Source organism: Odontesthes bonariensis, chromosome 15 (genome assembly GCF_027942865.1).
Source record: "Odontesthes bonariensis isolate fOdoBon6 chromosome 15, fOdoBon6.hap1, whole genome shotgun sequence".
NCBI lineage: Eukaryota > Metazoa > Chordata > Actinopteri > Atheriniformes > Atherinopsidae > Odontesthes > Odontesthes bonariensis.
In genome coordinates, this window is record NC_134520.1 from 22,526,942 (window position 1) to 22,543,004 (window position 16,063).

At 40.4% G+C, this 16,063-nt stretch overlaps 1 protein-coding gene across 9 annotated transcripts in view; it reads left to right on the forward strand.

Annotated features, from left to right (window-relative positions):
• Window positions 1-16,063, forward strand: part of ephb3b (eph receptor B3b) — a 59,153-nt gene that overhangs the window by 19,488 nt on the left and 23,602 nt on the right. For all 9 annotated transcript variants that reach the window (XM_075485558.1, XM_075485559.1, XM_075485551.1 and 6 more), the window contains exons 2-3: window positions 8,964-9,028; window positions 14,595-15,267. In XM_075485558.1, coding sequence (XP_075341673.1) covers window positions 8,964-9,028; window positions 14,595-15,267 — 738 coding nt within the window. The remainder of the gene's footprint in view (window positions 1-8,963; window positions 9,029-14,594; window positions 15,268-16,063) is intronic.

Below are 16,063 nucleotides of genomic sequence, written 5' to 3' on the forward strand. Positions count from 1 at the left end.
CTGCCTTTCACTTCCATCTTTTTTCAGCCTTGTTCCCTTTTCTTTCTTTCTCTTCTTTGAATTTTTCACATTCTCTTTGAATTCCCAACCCTTGTTCCCTCTTCCTTTTTATCTTTTTCTGTCCTTCTTTTTTTGTTTCATTATATGGACACATATTAACGATGCTTGTATGAATGTGCGTTACATGCCTTTTTCTAAAAATCACAAGTAGCCACACACTTCCTGTTTCATCTCTACATATAAACCCGTATTTAATTGTTATTTCCTTTATTGCTGCACCAAAAATACAGACATATGTTCAGAGGAATGATTCTTTATTCACTGCCTTTTGTATTCAGCACAGAGTGGCTGACAATCACAAAGCGAGTGCAGTTTTATTGTTGTTCTCAATGTTTTTTTAAAGGTCTATATATGGACACACACAGAATATGGTCACCAAACTCATGGCACTCACTTGACACAATGCTAGCCTGCATCACTAAAACTCAAAATCCCTGAAAGAGAAAGAGGCCCCCGGGTGAGTTTCTACTCACAGACACACACAGACAGATAATATGTACGAATACTTTTCATACCTGCATGCCACCCTTTGATTCAATTTAATTAGTTTTTTTGTTATGAAAGTAAAAGGCTTATTTCGAGACTAATTGAATTATAGTCTATCTTCCCCTCTTCTTGTTTGACCTTTGAGGCACTTCGTATTTATTAGCGTCTGCACTAGCTCACAAGATTTTTATCAGGTTGTGAGCTATGAAGTGTCATTTGTTCATTAGCCTTATCCGCAAAGACGCTATCGGAGCAGCATGCATATCAAAGAATACCAGTGCTGCTTTATCTGAATAAATGATTCTACTGCCCCCCCTTTTTACGTTTTTTTCCTTTGAGGATGAACATAGAATTGTTGAATGTCAGTAACATTAAATAAATGCATGTATTTGTTCTTTTTTTATATAGAGAGACTAAGCTTTAAAATGACGTTGAATGAGTTCCTGCCGGACTCCAGTTGCATTAAAATTAATCGTGGATTAGACAAAGCAACACATCTAATATATTTTTTCATGGAACCAATGCAAATGAATATGTTAAATAATTTATATATTTTTTTTGATGTAGCATACATTGTGTAGCCGTTATTTTTTCCAGCTTTCTTCTAAGTTGCCCTTGAGCAAGGCTTTGAAACTCTACGTACAAGAGAATGCTTTTCTGTAACTCATCCCTGAATAAAAGTATTTTTCACAGTACATGTTATAAATAGGTGTGGTTAAAAGATAAAGGCGTAGCTGATGCAAGAAGATGTCTTGCCTGCCTGTTATTTTGATGCGCGTCAAAGGGGTCTTTTTATAGAAGCTTGAAATGTGTACCTACACGTGTTGATGTGTATGTGTGTGTGGTGTATTTTTTGCATTTCATTTGAGTTGCATACTACTAAATCAATCAGAGCTCAGTGTGGTTGCAGTTACATTACATTGTGTTTTAAACATGAATCGTATTCCAGGTATTGCTGCCCTCCAGGGAGCATGAGGTGAAACAAAATTAAATCAACAGCTGGGGTGACAAGCACACCCCCCACTATGCCCTACAACACACACAAAGAGACAAATAACTCCATATAAACAGAAGCACACACAGATACCCACATATCTTGACAAGGAGATCTGTATTTACATATGCAGATCCTCGGGGTAAAAGCGAACCTGCTGCTCACTTGCTTGTTTGCATTTTTCAGTCGCAGTTGGCCGTGTCATTTGCCCGGAAATTGGATGTTGGCATCTTGGTGTCTCGCGCAGAGGCAAGCACTGCACAAGATGACCATGCATGGCTATATAGATCTATTTCAATAGCAATAGATAGAAATGTATTTTTAAACCGTGTTTACTGTAAATAATTTTATTAGAAGACAAGAAAACTGCATTATAAACATTGTAAAACTTTGATGGAAGGGTCTGCAGACTTTCCTGGAAGAGTTGTGAGTGAAGAATGATTTCATTTATGGTAACGTTTGAGGCAATAGTTTCCATATTGGACAGTATAAACATCCCACGTCTCTATAAAAATCTGGTCTTGTGCCCAATTCCTGGTGCAATTTCTGGTGCTTAAACACTGGCAGACCTGATGAACCAGCACTCTGCAGATTGTTACTCACTTCTTATTTATTTGACTTATTTTATGACATTTTTCAACTCATTAAAACAAAAACAGCACTAGTAATTTGCAATTATACTTTGCTAATTTACTGCAAGTGTAGGGATTTCACTTCCTTTTCACTTAAGGTGATCTAAGCTTCGGAGAAGTTAGTTGAAGCACTGGCAGTGCAAATTAGATCCCACCAGGCAAACCCAAACACCTCCATGTCGTAAATCCGCAGGCATTTCGATGATTCTCTACCAAAGTATATTGTAATAGGAAAGAAACTCAGTAAATCATAAGCTATACATGATGACATTGCTGTGACAAAAAAAACACAAAGGTGGTTTGGTCCTCTCTGACAAAAGCCAAGAATTGTGCTAATATACACATACACATATGTGAAGATAACAGTGTACAACTTCACTAATGAGGTAGGGAAAGACATATAATTCAATGTTCTCATTCTCTTTAAGAGCAATTTAAGAGCAGCTCTTAGATCACAGAAAATGAAGGGGTAACTAGACACTCTAAAGGCATTCATCTTAAAACATCAAGGCAGTGTCAGTCAATCTTCATTTACAACTTAACAATTAAAAAATTGTTTTGATCAAATTGAAGTACAGTAACAAAGTAAAGGTAGCAGCTCTCCTGATGAACAGCATGCACACACATTATATCAAGAACTCAACTCTGTATCAGGAAATATTTTTAGAATAGGAGTTTTAAGATAAGTGCACATATCAGCACATATCATAATAAGGAGTAATGGCTCTCCCCCAGCTGTGAGTGCTTATGTTTGGGTGTGTTAAGTTTTTTATTTATTTTTATGCCAGCGCTATTTAAGGGGCTGTGACTTATTCAATAGCAGCAGAACACAGAGCCATTTGGTGACTCCATGGGATAATGCAGAAAGCTGTGAACGCTGGGTTGGGTTATCAACTGGAAAGTAGAGGCCAAGAAAGGAGAGACTGTGCACAATGAAACACGCACGGGCAGTTACATGCAAGCACAAATGAAAATCTAATAATAATATAATGTATTCCCAGTAAAGTCATTTAGAAAATATAGTCATTCATTCTTCATATATCCAGTTATCCTTGACTTTCACTCAGTTAAACTATAAAATGAGCTTCAATTCTTCAATGTCCAATTTTAATACTATTTGCTATACTAGAAGTTATTCTGGAAACTATATTCCTACCTGTCTTTAAATCGATTAACATTAGAAAAATAGGAACAAATAAAAGAGGAAAAAAAAAATGTAATGAGCGTAAAAACATTTCTTTACTTTCCCTTTTCTCTCAACCTCCATCCACATGTAAGATCACTCATACTTAGCAAGAAAAAACTGAAAATGCACACACACGCACACACACAGACGCACACCTGGTTTTTTAGACAGCTGCCCTCAGGGCTACCTGTGCGTCAGATCCTCTGTGGTTTGTAATTATTAGAGTTGGAGAGATAGGAGCGGGAAAGAGGGAGAGATGAGAGAAAGACGTAGAATGAGGGAGAGAGAAAAAGAAAGAGAAGAACAGGGATAAAGACCCATTCCGCTGGCAGTTACAGGAACTAGACTAGACTTCATGAGCCCTTGAAAGACACAATAGCCTGCCTGGTTGCTGCACACACGCGCTCACACACTAACGTGCACGTGCACATGCACGTTATATGTATGCGACATAGCTCACGATGTCCTCCTTGCAGTGATCAAAGCTTCTGCTTTTTCCATTTGAACCGCTTTGCTTGGCTTTGCTCTGCTCCCACAAACCCTCTGACCGAAGGGAAAAAAAAAAAAAAATAGTTGTTTGTTTTTGTTTATTTATCAGAAAGTCAGAGTCATCTGGCAAGAGCTGTTTGTCTGAAATTGCCTCTTGACACATGAAGGGCTAAACAGAGAACCAAAAAAGAAAAAAATAACAGCCATGCCATCCAAAATCCAAAAAGCATTAAGCCCTAAGCTATCTTCTTGCAAGGGGAAAATGATTGAGAACGGTGTCCCACTGACAAATGCACAGTGCAAGACTTGATTTCATTAGACTTCACTATTGGGAGGGATGATAGTGGGAAATGAGAGGGGGAAAAGGAGATAGAAAGAGAGCTTATTTACCAACTATTTGTGGTGTTACCCTGATGTATATGCACACACACACAAACTTTTTGTGTGATACCCATTGTGGGATGACTGACAGTGAGTGGTAGCGGATGAGGTATGTGTGTCCCTGTGTTTGCGTGTGTGTGTGTGTGTACGTTCTGATGGGGAGGAGTTGTGATGGGGGGCGAGTCCGCTCAGGAATTCCACAGGGGAATCAACTCCTTGGCTTGTCCATGTCGCAGCAACCAATTACCATGACTGTGAGTGTCTGTGTGTGTGTGTGTCTGAGAGAAGGGGGGCTAAAGGGGAGGCCTTGCCCTAAAATGGAGGGGACTTCTCCTAATCATCGCCCTCTGGCCCCAGACAAAGGCAAAAAGACTGCCTGGACAATTTGAATTTGAAAAGCATCTCTCCTCCTGCCCTCTTGCTCAGTGTCTCTCTTCCTCTTTCTCTGCCTCAGCTTCACTCTGGATAACAAAAGTGGAGCCAACAAAGATGGCTCACAAAGCAATCAGGCTAATAGCGCTAATAAGTTGAGCGTGGGGCCCTTGCTCTCAGTGTTGACACATTTCACTGTTTCTGTGGCTAAACAGAGGCTTAAGTGTTTGGCAACCAGACAGCATAGTATTTTAATGGAGTGGCTGCCTCATGCCAGGTCGCCATGTGCTTGGTCTGTTTGACTGTAGAAGAACACAACAAAAGCAACTTGGGGAAGAGGTGGGGGAAAGATAATTAACTGGTGGAGAAGCCTGAAGGGAAGGGTTTTGAGGAAGGAATCATTAAAAGGATTTAGGTTTAGTTATTTTCATTGTTTTTTTTTTCCCTTTTTTCCTTTTTCCTTTGTAGCTGCTCACACAATCCTATTAAGACAGCAGTAATGATAATGCCTGAGGTAAAGCCATTTTGTTTTGTACTTGCAGGAGAAAATGTTAGCTAACAGTTAACTATCACCATTGGCTTAAATATTTCGAAGATTATTCTGTAACCTCTCAGGTTGTCAAGGCAAACAGTACTTTTGAACTGTCACCTGATGGAACCATGCTAACAAAGGCAGGTATGCTACAAATCTGAAATACTCGCGGCAAGATCTAAGCTTAACCCCTCACCTGTCTGCTCTTTGCAACCTGGAGAGTTGTAAAAAGACCACACATTCCTGTCTCTCAGTAATAGCCTTTCTTCCCCTTTCCTCCTTCGGCTCCTTTTTTTCTTTTTCTTTTGAGCAGTCTGCTTGTTTGAACAAAGAAATATTTAAAAAAAAGCTTGTAACTCAGGCTGATGTGCATGTGTGTGTGCGGGGGTGTCGAATACGGCCATGCGGACGAATGCTTCAGTGCCCTCCCCTGTTATTAGGCCTGCCCTGTCATTACGGGATTAGTCTGTAGGGGTTGGTTTTGCATGCATGTGCGCATGCTAGTGTGTGCATGTGTGTGTAAGCATTTATTTGCTTGTGTATGATCTCCCCAAGCCTGTTTGTATTTCTACAGTTTTTCTCACACAATCACAGCACGCAGAGAAATCAAATGCCACTGCTGTTTTCCCCCCACGGTTGTTAGGATAATCCCAGGTGCATGTGACCTCTATCATAAATAACACTTTACTAAATCAATCCTCAGGTTGCTCAAACAGTGAGTTGCTAATTGAATAGTCTTATAAGCGGTGGGTGGTTGAAAAACAGTCCCACACTCCATGTCACATCCATCAGTGTGCTGATGGGAAAACATAAGCAAAGACATATAGATTAGCAAGAAAGGGGGAGGAAAGTGAAAGAGGGAAAAGACAGATGACAAAAGGCCAGGCCTTTGAATTAGTAAATAATAGATTGAGGATAAATGTAAACAAAGAGAAGAGAAAAAAAGGATAATGAAATCTATCATTTTACAAAGATGATGGAAAAGAGATTGAAAATGAATGAGAAGAAATGATCACGTGTGGGGAATATTGACTGAACAGCCTTGTGTACTTGTACTTGGTGTCACTGCATCCTGATCCAGTGACACCACCCGTATCTGCTTGTTTCGATCTCGCCATGTGTGTATTTTATGGCAGTGAATTTGCATGGTCATTTTCCTGATTTACTCTCTGTTCCATTTCCGCCTCCTACCTACAATCACTCCTCCTCTCATTTTACACTTCCAGGATTAGAAAGAGTTGAATCGTATCGAGATAAAAAGGCAACAAGAGCATGTCCTTTGTACAGGGGAGGGTCTTATAGTTACACACTGGTAGTTTCTCCCTCAACTTGTCCTTCTGGTTTTCTTTTCACCTATTTTTTTTTGTTTTGTTTTTCACTCCCAGGCCCATTAGGCAGCCTGCCAACATATTCTTGGAGGATTTATACAATTGTTTGCTTTAAAAGATACCTTTCTATCCTTAATCTGTCTTAGTCTGACTACCTCCTGTGCATTATCATCTACATAGCTTAGGTCTGTTGGTTTCGCTCCGAAAGCTGTTGCTTTGTTCATGAACATTATGTCACTTCATTTCCTGGTTTGTGCTCTTTTGCATCTGTGTTTTGTGTCTCTTTACCAGTATTTTAGTTAGCTATACAGTCATGAATATTGCGCTGTTCTTGTATTACCTGATGTGTTGTATACACCAAACAAACAGATATGCAAATGTGCACACACACACACTGATAGAGAGAGAACAGCCAGGTCAGGTTGGGGCCATCCAGTGCTTTCAGTCCAGCCCATTGACTTAGGATTGATGCTCTACTTTGGGCACAATGCAGGGCTTTGCACCAAATACACACACACACACAAACACATGCACACAATTGCCCTCTGACACAGACACACAAACACAGTGCGGGTTTGGTTAAACAATGCAGATGCATTGAAATAGGAGGGGTTACGGATGCACCTGCACTCCAGAATGATCGACTGCCTAAACCACAGAGTCAGATTGCACAGGTGTGTGCGTGTGTTTGTGTGTGTGTGTGTGCTTTGCATAATGCTCTCTCTGCTCTATGGTTCTCGTTCTTTCTATCTCATCTCTGCTTCCCACTCCTGTTCCATTCCTGCCTATCACTGTGTTTCATCGTTTTGTCTGTTTTTCTGCAAAGTGTGCTCTAATGACAGAGCAGTGTGTCACACACATGGTCCGGTTGTAATGACAAAGACCAGGCAATGGAGGTACATCACTTCCACCACACCAGCTTACGTACCTGCACAGCTGTCAGGGACAAGTCCCCAATCACACACTGTCAGAGAATGAGTCGGGGCAAGTCCTGCAGCTAATGTGCGCTGACACAGTTTCTGAGAGCAAGACAGTAGTAGGCCACAATTTGAACAAGTGACAAACTTGGCTATATCTGGTTGCAAAGAGCTGAATGGATTCGTGATTTATTTCAGAGCATTTAACTCTCTTAGCACACGAGAGATCCTGGGCACCAGACTGAAGAATGATATTCTATTTAGTTCACAGATACACTCTGATACAGAGAGTTCGCACTTCTCCAAGTTATTCATCGTAAAGCCCTTTCAACATAGTTAAAAAAGATCTGGGCTTTTAGCGTTTGTAAGTGCTGGGGCTCCTGGATGCAGTAGGGCTCACAGTATCTGAAGAATGGGGTGGTAAAATCCTTACGTTGTACAAATGTTTTTTGTACCCAAGTTTCACGTTCGTAAAGCTTACCATGCAAATAAATACATCTTTAGAAATTTGACAGGGGCAGAGAAAAACTCTGAAGGTGGTAGAGCAGTAAAGTGGGCAGAGAGACTATTTCAAATTCATCCTTTGAAATCCGAGGCAGGAAAAATGGAACATCTTGCACCTCCTTCGATGAAGACAGACAGTGCAATCTCACTCTCTGGCTGCACTGTTTCATCATCTTTTACTGTCATGTAGAACAGCACAGCGGTTGAGATAATAACTGTGGCTGCACACTGCGCCCTGAGCGCCAGGTAGTAAAAGAGCCGACATTTATAGTCTCCTTTCCCCACTCAAGCAACGCTGGTGTCTTTTCACCGGAGTAGAAGTGGAAAGTTGAGATGAAAAAAGAGATTTGCAGGACGTCTCTGTCCACCATTTTGTGTCCACTGTGGCATGCCGTAGGTACAAAACAGAGCTAAACTTAAAGTGTGTGCATGCTCATGTATTTACACAAAGTGAAACCAATTGAAGCGCTCTGACCTCTGTTTCCCTCAAGAGCTCCCCCTTTGTGACACCTAATTTTATTACCCCTCTCCATTGAGGGGCCTTCTGTTAGGTTATATATCTCTTGGAGTTTTACAACATGCTACTCACTGTGTGTGTGTGTGTGTGTGTGTGTGTGTGTGTGTGTGTGTGTGCGTATCACAGTGCCCTATGGGAAGCAAAACTTTGTTTCTCTGTGCTATTTGCTTCTCCTTGTTTGAAACAAGCATCTAATTGAGACTAATTAGCCAAATGAGGAGCGACAATAAAATGTCCCACAATACCTCACTGATCGGCCACCTAGATCTGTGTCTCACTCTTCCGCTGTCTTCTGGTCTTTTATGTTGCACACGCAGACACACACTCACACATACAGTACTTCTTTTGTTTGACTGAATCTAATATTACTCAAAGCCCATCCTTTCTGTTCAGTTATTCAATCTGTTATCTGAGAACAGCTTTGGTCAAAGCGTCTTATCTGTTACTGGGATCATTTTACAAGTTTTATGACATTGTTGTAAAGCCATTGAAAGTTCTATTGACCTCCTGCCACCCCGTTCCTCTTTGTCTGACCTGGATGTTTTCTTTCTGCCTCCTTTTGCAGAGACGTTGATGGACACAAAGTGGGCCACTACAGAATTAGCGTGGACTGCTCACCCTGAGACTGGGGTAAGTTTACTGGCAAATGATGTTTATGATGAGCAGGGGTTATTTATGAAGGGAAACAGAGGTTGTTGAAAAGAAGAAAATATTTGTCTGATTTTTCCTTCACTCACTAGGATATCTTATATATATAGCTTTTTAATAGGATGACCCACTGCAATCCAATTTCTATGCCCCTCACAGTCACAAATGTTCCAGCATCGGTGCACTTTAAACATGTCAATTATTCTATAACGTAACCTTTTAAACACTAAAATATTTCTCAGCATTGACCTTTTAGACACCCGTGCACTCAAATCTACCTCACACAAAGTGCCAGTGACAGCCTCATCGTGCTTTCCCATGTGGTCTCCACAATGGGTTAAAGAAGAGCAAAAAGAGTCTTGACCCTTTCTCAGTTATGCTTCAAGGAGTGCCAGCACTCCACCCCTTGCTTTTGTGTAGTCCTCCAACTTGGCACTTGTGTTTTCAAAGGTGGGCCTCCCAATTTTTTTATATTTTGTTGTTACCCCAACACACATGCAGGGAGGTTCTTCCTTAGTCGTTCTAAATCGCCCACCCTCCTTTTTCTTCCTTTCTTTGCTTCCGAGCGACACATTAGCCACCTCAGCTGTAAACAATCTGTAGGACAAACCCCCTCACAGCCTGTCATGCCCTCTTTCTGCCTCCCCCATTCCTCCTCCCATCCTTCCATCTCCCCTGCCTCACTCTTCTTTTTAAGCTACAATGCTGCAGCAATGCTTCCACCGGTTCCAAACACACATGATATAGGAGCTAAAATAAAACCAAAAGCACATCCCTGATTTTTTTTTCTCAATGAAACCATCAACAGATGCTCATTTTCAAGGCATGTCCATACAGTTGCGAGCCTTTTGCACTCCAGATTTCCTGCATTACCATCCAGAAGAGTGGAGAGGAGTTTTTCCCCAGGCCTTTTTTGTTTTGCAGCAGAACATGGCACAGACGGTGCCAGTCCTCCCCGAGTTATCTTTACAGCCTTTGTGTTTTCCTTCCTTTTATTTATTTTTGGCTTTACTCATACACACACACACACACAGAAAAGAAAATCAATCGTATCTGTTGTCTTGTTTCTGCCTTTATGCACACTGTATAATGTGTGTGATAGTTTGTGTGCTTTCACAGTGATGCAACAGTAATGAAGCAGCCTGTTTTGTTATGGGTGAGGAGTGTTTAAGAGGAAGTGATACATTGCCTGAGAGGACAAACAAACCATACAGTGCAAGCTTGAAAGGGAGAAGAGAGCAGTGAGATTGAGATAAAGGAAAAGCCAGCTAAATGTCCATACAGCTAGGAAGAGAAACAGGGAAAACAAAAATAATAGATCTATTCACATATTCTGCATACTTTTCAGCCAAGTCTGAATCACAAGATTTCTGTTTTTCAGAGGATGACATCACATATAGATAAAGCTACAAGTGTACAGCCATAGAGGATGCATATTTATAGATTGATAATTGCAGGGAAGTGTCTTCACAAACCGCATTAGTAGGTTCTGTGCATGTGTACATGTTTGTGTCTTACTGTTCTACCTAAGAATCTTTCATGTACATACCATAGTCTTACTGATTAGCCTGCAGCATTGCTGTATGAGTCTGTCTAGTTATATGTGTGTGTGTGTGTGTGTGTGTATTTGTGCATGTCCACACGTATTTTGAGGTGTACTTGTATTTTTGCTTGAGAACTTCTTTAACATGATCTCATGGAAATGCTTATGAATAGCATGCCACTCAGTGCACTTTTCACGTGTCATTTATTTCCATCCTAAGCTTTTGGTGTGTCGTTTTATGATGTTGAAATAACACACCAAAGAGTCAGGGTAAAAGTACAGGGCAGGGTGTCATCCTTTCACAGTACGTAACGTGAAATGACACGCAAAACTACAAAAAGGTGTACTAATAACAAGCAACATGACAAGACGTGCAATAACTGCACCTTTTTTTATGAGACCAGGCTGTCACCTGGTATTGTGTGCAGGTTTGTCCATAAACTATATCATTTAAGTTCAAATCAGATGGGAGTTTAAGGGGGAATTCCACACCCACAGGGTTTCTCACAAACATGTAACAATATGCCATGTTCATATAATAACTATTGTTGGGGTAGCACTGTATACTTCACATACCCCCAGCACACTAAAGTACATGTTATAAATAAGCAAAACTTTCTTAGAATATTAATTATAAAGGAATCCTGGCCCTTTAATTCAATACCTGAGTTAATAATGGGGCTGCACGGTGGTGTGGTGGTTAGCACCATCGCCTCGCAGCGAGACGGTTTCTGGTTCAACTCCCGGCTGGATAGATGGATGGAGTTAATAATGGCAGATAATAGAAATCACAGTGTTCTCTTTTAGTAAATTCAAATTTGAAGCATGAACAAAGGCTCCACATCATCTTTAAAAATGTTTGAGGACTTTGAAAGGACATTGTAAAATTGTACTCATGTAAGAACTTTATTCTTATGTGATTCATATGAAAAAGTAAGTTACTGGTGGAAATGCGATTACATAGAAGTAAAAAGCAGGTCGGTTGAAATGTTACATGTAAGATAACTAAAAAATGTTTACATTTGTTTACATTTATTATAATAATGCCTCATGGAAAAAGAAAAAAAAAACTGTAGTCAGCAAAATAAAGTGAAATGAAATATCAGTGTATGGTTTTACAGAACATCATCATCTTTGAGCCACACTGAGACCTCATGTTCAAAACAACAGTAAATCCCTTCTCTGTAGCCCAACACATTTACGCTTATGTTAACTGATAATATATCTGAATACCTGAATATGTAACTGCTATCCTAAGCACAGTCCATAGACTTTGTGTTGTTAAATCAAGCTGCATAAATCGTATAAAAAGGTACTTTCACCACATTAACATCATAATAAACAAGTATCACTATTAGAAAAGGAAGCCATCTTAGAGATTCTGTCCATAAACAAACATTCAGAGGTCTGGACACAGATGCGTGGCACAGTTTTTACATTCAGTCTATTAAAATCACACAAAACATATCATTGCTAAGCAACAGTGTTTTTCTGCATTCTTCTGGACAGTGAGTTACAACATTAAGCTTGTCATCGTCCCCTCTCAGAACATCAGTTTAATCTTGGCCTCCTGAATTTGCTCAAAGCTCAGTTTCTTTGCTCAACTACATAAATGTAACCCATTGTTAACAGTAAAATACTATTATTATTATTTTTTCCATACTCCCATGTTGCAAAATATCTCTCATGTGTGAAATCATGGGAACATGACATTTATTGAGCCACAATCTTAATGTGTCAGGCTCAAGTTTGTGAAATTAGAGCAAAAGGCTTGCACAATCACAAAACATGAATGATTTACTACCAATACTCTTTGAAGAAACACCTGGCTGTTATCTAACGATAGATTGGAATATCAGTGGCTACAGTTTTTTTTTTACCTGCACATGCTGGCCTTTGTCAGTGGAGATTTCCATATTTTACGAGCCACCAAAGATGACATAAAAGAGAGCTGTTGTCTGCTTTGGGACTGAACTGATATCTTAATCTTTACTGAAAAAAACATATAAAAATGTTCAAGAAAATTTGTTGACTTTGTTTCAGAAAAAAAACTGTACTTCGCCTCTCTATTCTGTATTAATTTTCATAGGTTGTTCCAAAGAATCATTGTTTTGCCAAGATATTGCATAACATATTTTTGCAGCTGCATTTTAGACATCCAAGGAGGGGCAATGGCTCATCACTTAGGTATTATTCATTGTTATTAAAATGTAATGTTTTGACTGGAAAGGAAACAAAGAAAATAATGTGGATCGACACTTTTGTGTGACTCTTGATCTTGTTGGAAATTAGCCAATTTTTTTTAGCTTTTTTTTTTTTTTTTTAGCTAGGAAATTTAGCTTTTTTTTTTAACTCAACCTGCTTAATCTATTCAGGCTTGGTAAGCAGGCAGTCAGAGTGTTGGCCAACTGGTGCATGTCTTAAGGGATGACCCTTTTTCAGTGCACAGATACATATACTTAGACACACTTAAATGAATACACAGAGCAAGTACAAGTTCATGCAGACAGGCTCACACTAGCAGAAACACCCGACTTCTTGCACACACACACAAACACTTGGCTGCATTGCTCTTTTGCAGAGGATGATTTATTACACTGAACTAAATAGCCATTGACACCTCATGCTTTTAGCCATCTCATTGACCTAGCTGGTGATTATCGATTCCCTCCAGTCGCTTCCTCCTTTTCACGCCATCGTTTTAATGCCGCTGCCAAACTACACCCATTCTCCCTCTTGCTCCCTCATGGCCTTCAGGGTCTTGGACGGATAGGCTTGTCTCCACCACATCCATATCACAACCTTAATTAAGATGCTCCGAGCTCAAACAGAAACTAAGTAATCTGAGGACTAAGCTGCTGCCAAGTTTTTTAGTTGGTTTGAGAAAAAGTCAAATGTTATGAGGCTAAGGTTAAGAGTGTAATATTTAGGTCTGGTATAGGCGTGTCGTTGTATTTATGACTTTTTCACTCTTTTGAAGTGGCAGGTTGTAAATCCAACAGCCATGAGGAGTATGTATTTGTTGAGCAATGCACAAAAGGTTTTAGCCAAAAACTGCACTCCAGCTTTGTTTTTTCTTTTTTCTAGTTTTATTTTTTGCCCCATTGTCCTTCAAATTGTGTAATGTGTTTCTTGGCTTTGTACACACAACACTTCTGATGACATGCGATTGAGTTTGTTATTTCCATTGCAAATAAACTAGACAGACTTAGCTTAAGAAAAATACATGCACTGAAGTGTTTGATAATGAAGGAGAAGGGAACATGTCCTCCAGCAGCCACATACACAAGCAGATATATTATTCTAACGGAAATTGCTGTTTGAAATGAAAAGATTTAACTCTGTTGTCCTCATTTGACATTAAAATTACTTTACTGTGTTTCTCAGCAAAATATTGCAGTTCAGTTTGTTTGCACTCATTTAATGAAGCTGGTAATAAAAGTTAGGAAATTTAATCAGATTTTATTAAAAGTAATTCACCCCTTGGGTACTCTAGTTGCATTAAAAGATGTAGAGGATTGTAAAAACTAAAAAAGCGTGAAGGTTAACTGCCGCCTGTTTCAGCCTTCATTAGACGACGTTGCAGTCGTTGCTTCATAATTGAAGCGTAATTGGTTGTGAAGCAATGTGGCTGCTTGTTCCAAACAGATATGAGATAAACATGCTGTGGTAGCTCTGTGGTGAAGAGGTGACAGGTTGCTGTAATTGTGATAAATTCGCAGTCCTTGTCCCTGCCTTTTAGCTACACTAACCACAGATGAAAGGTGCATTATAGCAAAACGAAGGGAATGGGAGTGAAAATTCACCAGACATCACACAACTTTTTTTTCTGTCTCGGTCCAAACCTCTGCACTGTTTCTTGTTACCATTGTCTCTTCATGCAACGTTATTTTGTGCATGTCATCAAGATTGGATGAAAGCTTTACATTGCTGCAAAATTGAATTGATTATCTGCCAGAAATATCGAGAGTAGTTGTAAATGTTCCTTCTCTGCTCTCTTTTCAGTGGGAGGAAGTGAGTGGCTACGATGATGCCATGAACCCCATCCGGACGTACCAGGTCTGCAATGTACGAGAAGTCAACCAGAATAACTGGCTACGTAGTGACTTCATCCCACGTAAAGATGTACTACGTGTATATGTGGAAATGAAATTTACAGTACGTGACTGCAACAGCATTCCCAACATACCAGGTTCCTGCAAAGAGACCTTCAACCTCTTCTACTATGAGTCTGACTCAGACTCAGCCACAGCCACAAGCCCCTTCTGGATGGAGAACCCCTATGTAAAGGTGGACACCATTGCCCCAGATGAGAGCTTCTCAATGCTCGAGTCTGGTCGAGTAAATACAAAAGTCCGTAGCTTCGGGCCTCTGTCCAAAGCTGGGTTTTACTTGGCCTTCCAGGACCTTGGTGCTTGCATGTCCCTCATCTCAGTGAGGGTGTTTTACAAGAAGTGCTCCACCACCATCGCCAACTTTGCTGTTTTCCCAGAAACAGCAACCGGAGCTGAGGCAACCTCCTTGGTTATTGCACCAGGAACTTGTGTGCCTAATGCCGTGGAGGTGTCTGTGCCTCTGAAGCTCTACTGTAATGGAGACGGAGAGTGGATGGTTCCTGTGGGAGCCTGCACCTGCTCAGCTGGTTTTGAGCCAGCCATGAAGAAAACCCAGTGTCAAGGTGAGTGTTTTCACAACAAATGCTTTAGGTTAGTCCAGATTTCCATTATTCATTCTTTGTGTTGGTAGGGTACACATAGTTCAAGCTCTGTCTTTATAGAACACTGAGCTATTTTGTATCTGATGCTTCAGTTTTGCCTGCCAGGAGGATGATCATGGGGTAGGGGGAAATGTCCTCATCCTGCTGAGAGCGGGTCATAGTCAAAGTCTCGCTGAAGGACATTTCATCTGGACACATGACTATTGTTGCAACAACAATTGTTAGAAAGATTTTGCCTGGACTGGTTTGGCCACAGGTTACTGTCTATTGTTAGATTGTGCAGCTGCCACACTATCTCTTGGACACATTAATCCAATGATTACAAACCAGAATAAAACATACTCAATGACACTGTCAGCTGGTGGCTTTTCACTCCTCTGACCTCCGTTTTGCCTTGCAGCTGGTTACTAACTAAATGGAAATGCAGCTTACACTGTCTGTTTAGAAAAGCTGGGATGCTGATGGTTTTGGGTCTGATGGAAAACATAACAAATTCACAGAGGTTGAGATAAAGGTGAAATTTAACAGCATGGTCTAGACTGAAATGGAGTGCAGGTGACAGCAGGAGAAGAATGAAGGATACATGGAAACTGTGTGTGTGGGTTTGTTGAGGTATGAGGGCATGAAATTGGGCACAGGGTACGTAGGTCAAATGGAGATAGCCGAATGAGGGAGTAAGAGACGAGAACTGGCAGGGTTATTGATCAGCAGGGGATGATTGCACTGCATCTGTGCAAGTTCAGTTCATGTGGGGTTT